Source organism: Sturnus vulgaris, chromosome 8 (assembly GCF_052056855.1).
Source record: "Sturnus vulgaris isolate bStuVul1 chromosome 8, bStuVul1.hap1, whole genome shotgun sequence".
NCBI classification, from domain to species: Eukaryota; Metazoa; Chordata; class Aves; order Passeriformes; family Sturnidae; genus Sturnus; species Sturnus vulgaris.
Window position 1 is genome coordinate 37779874 of NC_142250.1, and position 7784 is coordinate 37787657.

A 7784-nucleotide genomic window follows, 5' to 3' on the forward strand; every position below is an offset into this window, starting at 1 on the left:
GCCAGGCCGTGCTGCTGCCCCAAAACCAGCACGTGCTTTATGGCACTGATCATCTCAGCACACAGAGAGAAACGTTCCCTGACCCTTGGATCCATCTCCCACGTCCCTGTCCCAGCAGCACAGCAGGATGGCCCCAGATGTGGGTGACCAGGGCACCCTGCACACCCCACACCCTGCACACCCCAAACCCTGCACACCCCACACCCTGCACACCCCAAACCCTGCACACCCCAAACCCTGCACACCCCAAACCCTGCACACCCCACACCCTGCACACCCCAAACCCTGCACACCCCAAACCCCAAACCCTGCACACTCCAAACCCCACACCCTGCACACCCCAAACCCCAAACCCTGCACACTCCAAACCCCAAACCCTGCACACCCCAAACCCTGCACACCCCGAACCCTGCACATCCCAAACCCTGCCCACCCCACACCCTGCTGGCTGCCCCTGCAGTTGTGTTTCAGCCCCAGGTGCCAGCCTGGTGCCTCTGCCCAGGGTTACCTGAGCTTGTCCCCAGGAGGGGACACAGCACAGGACACCCAGACACCTCAGCTGACCCTGACTAACCCCGAGCACACACTTCTGTGAATTCTGTGAATTTCTCACAGCCAGGCTGCTTTACTGGGACAGCTTCACCCATGAGCTGTAGAACTGGAAACTCGTGTTGAAAGTTGATTTTGATGCAAGAAGGATAAACACAGCACCTGACCCCCTTACAAAATACCATCTGCATTGTGGCAGAGTCACACAAGGGATGGGGGGAAAAGTGACTGAGACAAAATAGTGACCATGATGAAAGTCACTGGGCTGCACCATTAAAACCTTGTACATCAGCAGAAAAACTAATTCAGCATCAGGACACGGACAGGAACCCTGGGCCACTCACCTCGTGTCAGAGAGGGGAGGCACAGCAGAGCAAAAAGCAGCAGATGGCTTCACAGATTCCCATGTATATTTACACACAGTTTTTTTAGTAAACCACTTTGATTCAGGAGAAACCACATCCAAAATGCACTCTTGAAATTCCTCTTCAGACACAATTGCATAGAGAGATAAATCATGCTGTGGTTTGCCCCCTCTCTCCTGTAACACAACTGTGGGCAGTGCTAATAGCACTAAGTGTGCCCTGCATTTCCTCCTGCTCAGCCCCAGTGCCCGAGTCCAACAGCTCTGCTAAGCATTTCTCAGATATCTGGGTTGAAACATTCCCATTGGCTTCACAATGACAGGTTTTCCTCACTTGGTATAAAAAATAAATTTAAAAAGTACTATTAAAAAAAAAAAAAAGAGGGAGATGTCAATAAAACTTGCTTGGCTGTTTCCCAGAATGACAGCATCATTCGTGCCCAAATGACAAACAAGCCTCATGATTTCTGTGCCTCATCTCGCTCTCCAGCTCCCTGACAGGAGGGGAAAGCCAGGAGGATTTGGGATCTGGGAACAGGGAACAGAGACAGGAGGAGAGGGAACGGCCCCAGGCTGGGCCAGGGGAGCTCAGGGTGGATATAATTTAAATTTGGAATAAATTAAATTTTAAATTTAAATTTGGAATAATTTCCCCATGGAAAGGGTGGGCAGGGATTGGAAGTGCCCAGGGAGGGTTGGATCCCCATCCCTGGAGTGTCCCAGGAATTCCTGGAGGATTCTGAGTGCTCTGGACAGGGTGGGGATGGGCACAGGGTGGGCTCCATGGGCTGGCAGGGCTTTCCCAACCCAAACGATTCAGTGATTCTGTGAGACCCCAGGGCCCCCTGCCCTGCACAGAGATTTGTCTCAGCCAGCAGACAGGCAGTGACCACCCTCCCGTGGGGCTGGAGAACAAACCCACTCCTGGAGTGGGGAGTTTTTAAAAGATCCTTACAGGGATAAATAACAAACCCCGAAAAGCCCCTGCAGCCAAGGGGGTGTTTTTCCTGGTGGAGCACAGCCCACGGTGGTAATGCAGAGCCCACTACAATTCCCTTCAGCTCACTGAGCCCACCACAACTCGGAGTGCTCCACCCTGCAGCCCTTCTGTTCTTTTGCCTTGTTTTCTTTCTCCCGTATTTCTCCCCTCACTTTGTTTTTCCTCCTTCCCCTCCACTCATTAACTTTCTCTGTCCATGAGCAGGGTACAACGCACCTCACCAAAACCAAGCTCTCAAAACCACATCCCCAGGCAGCATCTCCCAGCTGATGGATGTGCAGCTTGCCAGGTTTTCTGTGGGACTGGAAGGAGCTGGAGCAGCGGCTCCCACAGGCACAGAAACATCTCCCCACACCAGGGCTCCCTGGAAGCACACACAAACACACAGGCACTGTCCCTTCACAGTCAGCTTTCCTATTATTATTGATTATTGTTATTATTATTTCCAAGTCTGAAACACCCAGAAATCTCTGCAGGCTGTTTGTGCAAGCAGGGAGCAGCACAGCGTGCAGGCTGCAGCCAGGCAGGGCATCCCAAGGGTGGGACAGATGGACAGATGGACAGATGGACAGTGCCCTGCACACAGCACCAGGCACACCCAGCTCCACAGGCACGGGAAGTCACCCGAACTGGGGCACACTGGGGCTGGGGACAGCACAGCAGCCAGGGAGGGAAGCAGGAGGGAGCAGCACAGCCGTGCCTTGGGCAGCAGCAGCAGCTCCTCAAAGCAGCTGAAGCAGCTTCCATGTCTGCCAAAGAACAAACCCAGCCCCACACTGACAGAAAAGATGCTGAGAAAGTGGAGAGGGTTGAGAGCAGGTCCTTAGGACACACTCGGGAGTCACAGACTCGGAGAGCTCAGCCCACACATCCCACCAGGGACAGCAGCAGCCGTGGCCCTCCCAGGGGAGGGGTGTGACACAGGAGACCCTGCACTCATCCAGCTGGGGCTGGGCAGGTGCAGGCTGAGGCAGATCTTCATGGACGGGTGAACAGTGGGGAGCCCTCCGGAGCGGCTGTTTTACACCAAGGGAGAGCAAACACATCGCTGCTCAGCCCGGGACATCCCCCAAGTGCTGCCTCAGCCACAGCCGTGGGGCAGGAGCCAGGGACTCAGTGAAGCCCCAAAACCAGTCCCCAGCAAGTCAGGGATGAAGACTGCAAGGATTTGGAGTCAGATTTATGTGAGGGAAAATGCAGTTGTGTGACTCCTGACCACAATACACGCTACCCTTCTATTTCCATACACCTGACAAAATGAACAGGGATTATCTGCTGCATTTCAGCAGCCAGGCTCATCCTTGTGCACAGATCCATCACAAGGATCCACGTATGGGCAAAATTTCACGTACCAAAAGGTCTTTTCCTTTTTATATTTTTAATTAATTTCTCGTTAAATTGTTGTCACTAGTCACTCTTCCACATTATGTCACACACAAACCCAAGTATCAACTGCCCCCTTTATCTAAGGAAGTTATTGGGATGTCTGAAGAGATCACCATAGCAACCGTGCCATGACAGTAAATATGAGTGAGTTCACTGGAACAACACTGGAATTGCTCTGAGCACACTCTAACAAGGAATTATGGAAAAGCAGGAGATATCAAGGAAGCAACGTGCCAATAATTGGGACACAGCTAAGGCACTTCTTGGAAGTACCTGCAGAGGTGTTCCGGGCTCCTGTCAGCAGAGACATTCAGCTGCAGAGCTCACTCGCCCTGCTTGGCTGCACACAGGCTCAGGGCAGAATTAAAAGCCTCTCAGAAAGAAATTTTGCTTTCAGAATGAAATTGCAGCAAAGCCTCTGATTTAAGTGTCTTCAGGCAGCTTGCTCAGTGTGAATTGCTAATAAAAACGTGTTGGGGAAATCAGCCAGCTCTTGTGGCAGGGTAAGTTTGCCTGATTTAACCCCTGCCCCAGCAGCACACACAGGTGTGGTCCCCTCAGCAAGGGAACTCCCGCAGACCCCGACCCCCACATCACTGCACTCAGACTCCGACCAGCACATCTAACTCCGGTTTATCCAGTGCACAATTCCAGCCCCCACACACAGGGATTTATTTGTGTGTGTGCTCGGTTGGTGCCACGGGGCCAGCGCAGCGTTCAGGGCTGCCCCGATGCTCTCACAACTCTTCCCCACCCAAAGTTTCCCTCTTTCCCTCCTTCGTTCCTCTGAAATTTCACCCCACACCTGAGATTTCTAATGCAGCGGCGGTATTTCACGGTGTATTTATTAAAAAAAAATAATAATAAAAAAGAAAATAGTATTTTGGGAAGAGCCCCAAAGCAGCTTTGTGCACGGACAGCAGTGCTCGGGTGGGGATGGCCGGCGGCACTCGGCCCTTCCTTGGTACAAGCGGCGCTGTCCGAGCACAGACTGAAACTTCGCTGCTGGACCGTCCCCTCGCCGTCCCCTTCCCAGTCCGCCTTGTTTGAACCCCGTGTCCGGGGGTGTCCTGGGTGTCCGGGGGTGTCCGGGGGTGTCCTGGGGCACAGTCCCTGTGTCCTGCGGGGAGGCAGCGCCCGGCCGGACCCTGCCCGGCCCCCGCCCGCAGCCCCCGCTCCGCCGGGGACAGCGCCTGCGACCCCAGCGCCGGGCGGGGACAGCTCGGCACCCGGGACAGGGACCCGGGACAGGGACCGCGGGGCTGGGCAGGGCAGGGCAGGGTGACCCGAGGCTGGACATCCCGGGCTGGACATCCCGGGCAGGGCAGGGCAGGGCAGAGCAGAGCATCCCTGGGCAGGGCGGGCACCCCGGAGCATCCCGGTCCGCACTCACCGTCCTCCCGCTCGTCGAACACGGGTCTCTTGGAGGAGGAGGCGCTCGCTCCCATCCTCTTCTTCCACTTGCTCCAGTGAAACATGGGGGCAGGCGGCTGGCATGCCCTGCGGCCTCTCCCCGGCGGCTCCCGCGGGCGGCCCCGCCGCCGCCCTCAGCCGCCCCGCGCCCCGGCACCGGCACCGGCCCCGGCACCGCCCGCCCGCATGGCAGCGCCCGGTGCCACCGCCTCCCGCCCGCTGCCCGCGGCGGCCACAGCGCGGCGGGGCGGGGAGAGAGAGAGCGGGGAGAGAACGGGGAGAGAGAGAGCGGGGAGAGAACGGGGAGAGAGAGAGCGGGGAGAGAACGGGGAGAGAACGGGGAGAGAGAGCGGGGAGGGAGCGAGCGGGGCCAGGGGATGCGGGAGGGGCCGGGGATGCGGGCGGGACCGAGCGGCGGGGCCGGGGGATGCGGGCGGGGCGGAGTGAGCGGAGCGGGGCCGGGGGATGCGGGCACTGGGGTGGAGCGGAGCGGGGCCGGGGGATGCGGGCACTGGGGTGGAGCGGAGCGGGGCCGGGAGCGGGGGGCGGAGGCGGGCCGGGGGATGCGGGCGGGGGGATGAGGGCACTGGGGTGGAGCAGAGCGGGGGCGGGACCGGGGAGGGCCGGGATTCACCTCCCGGCTCCGCCCGCATCCCCCGGGCACGGAGCCGGGGCCGTGCCGGGGGCGGCGCTCCGGGCCGGGGCAGTGGAGCTCCGTGCCCGCAGCTCCGCGCGCCGAGCACGCCCGGCCCGCTGTCCCCTGTCCCCGCTGTCCCCAGCCCCCTGTTCCAGCCCGCTGTCGATGTCCGCTGTCTCCGCTGTCCCCCCTGTCTCCGCTGTTCCCGCTGTCCCCGCTGACCCTGTCTCCTATCCCCGCTGTCCCCCCTGTCCCCGCTCTCCCTGTCCCCGCTCTCCCTGTCCCCGCTGTCCCCACTGTCCCTGTCCCCTATCCCCGCTGTCGCTGTCCCCGCTGTCCCCGCTGTCCCCACTGTCCCTACTGTCCCTGTCCCCTCTGTCCCCGCTGTCGCTGTCCCCGCTGTCCCTGTCCCCTATCCCAGCTGTCGCTGTTCCTGTCCCCGCTATCCCCGCTGTCCCTGTCCACTCTGTCCCCGCTGTCGCTGTCCCCGCTGTCCCTGTCCCCTGTCCTCGCTGTCCCCGTCCCCGTTGCGCTGATCCCCTCGGCACAGCCCTCCCGGCAGGATCAGCTCCGCTCTGTGTAGCTGTGCCAGCGCACACCGCTCATCCTGCCTCTGTCCCCAGGGCTCCCCGCCCAAATCCAAAGTCACCAGCAGCCATTCCCCTTTGTCCTGTCCCTCCAGGCACTTGCAAACTGTAAAACTTGTAAAAATCCTTCTCTCCATCCTTCTCGCAGGCCCCCTCCAGGCACCGCAACGCCGTGATAAGGTCGCCACAAAGCTTTTTATTTTCCATGCTGGCCAATCCCAATTCTGTCAGCCTTTCCTCACGGCTCCATCCCTCAGACCATCCCCACGGCCCCTCGTGCTCCGAGGCCGATGTGCCCCAGGGCTGGGGCAGCTCTGCAGGTGAGGTCTCACCTGAGCGGGGCAGAACCCCCCCCCCCCCTTCCCCTGCTCCCCACGCCGGGCCATCAGCCCAGGGCAGGCTCTGGCCATGCCCGGCTCTCACCCACCAGCCCCAGCTCCTTCTCCCAGGGCTGCTCATCCCCAGCCTTCACTGGTGCCCCAGTCCAGGCCTGAAACCAGCACATGGCCTTGCCAAAGCTCGTGAGAATGTTGAGCTGGAACGTGCTCGTGACTGGGCTCCTCGGGGCTTGCTGACCTGGAACGTCTCGTGGCATGGCTAATGAAAACCTCTCTCAGGAATAACTCAGTGCCACATCACAAACCTCATGGCAAGGGAGAGCCTGGAGCCGGCAGAACACAGCTGCTACACCAGCAGTGCTTTCATGGCTCCTGGGATGCTGTGCCCCAAGTTTCCACTTAAATTTGATGCTGTTTTCTTTGCCAGCATGATTTGAAATGGATCCGTCAGTCACTGTGCTCCTCACAGAATGTGTGCGAGGAGGCAGTCATTATTTCAAAGAGCCTGGAAGTTGTAAAAGGATTACAATGGAAGGGTATCATTTAAGAACAGTTTTCATTTAAGAACAGTTTTCCAAAGGCAAAGAATAGTTCTCAAAGAATATTTCTTTGAAAAGTCGGAAAGAATTTGCTCTCAAATAAAAAGATAGAACTCTTTTACATAAGACAGTAATTTTAGCTTTGTTTAGGTATGGGATTGTGTTTAAATACTGTGAATCTCTGAGCTATCAGCTTTCCTCCGTTCTTTCTCCTGCCTTTACATTCTGTAGGAAAAGGATGAAAGATGCCATCAAACAGCTTCAGTCAGTTGTCACTCCTTTCTCACTCTCCACTAATATTTGGACAATGAAATCCAGAGCACAGAGTCACAGTCTTTTCCCAATAAATGTTCAAGATGTAGTATAGGAGAAGGATTGGGACAGAAGGATGTGTTGGTCCTCATGCCAGAGAGGGGTTTTGTTCCACTCCATCTCCTAATTCCTTTCCCTGTGCAGGGGCAGACAGTGCAACACGGGGTTTGTTCAATTTATTCTTCATTGAGCAGGTAGTAAATGCTTTTACCTTCCTAAAGAGAAGTCAAATAGGAGACAAATAAAATATCTTGTAAGTTTTTTGTTTGGTTGTTTTTGTTTTGTTTGGTTTTTTTAGTGCTCCATTATTATAGCAGAACTGTATTCATTTTAATTGTATTTATTTTCCACTTCAAGAACTTGAAAAGTGGCTCCCTTTCTGCTCATTGGGCACTCACATCTGACTCCAATTTTAAGCCCAGTGAGGAACGTGCAGTGAAAGGTTTCATCCCCTCAGTAACACCTGCACGTCAGTGTCAGCACAGGTCACCCACCTCGGGGACAACTGCAGTCACCTGAGGAAAATGAGATTCATCGTTAATGCCAGTCCTGCAGGAGGGAAAAAGGAAATCCAAAACCTGCTCTACAGTGGTCCAGTGTAGGAAATGGAGAGAAAATTCTGCCTTCTTACATATCCCGGTCTCCAGGGAAACAGAGAA

The 7784-nt window shown here is 56.5% G+C and overlaps 1 protein-coding gene across 2 annotated transcripts in view; it reads right to left on the reverse strand.

The window, feature by feature from the left end:
* STK32C (serine/threonine kinase 32C) overlaps nt 1–4827 on the reverse strand; it is a 60201-nt gene extending 55374 nt beyond the window's left edge. Inside the window, exon 1 of one of the 2 annotated variants that reach the window (XM_014890675.2) lies at nt 4693–4827. In XM_014890675.2, coding sequence (XP_014746161.1) covers nt 4693–4777 — 85 coding nt within the window. In that variant the 5' untranslated portion in view covers nt 4778–4827. Of the gene's footprint in view, nt 1–2129; nt 2261–4692 lie in introns of those variants that run through there. The other variant, XM_088169472.1, reaches the window with a different exon arrangement.
* Between the last annotated feature and the right edge of the window lie 2957 nt (nt 4828–7784).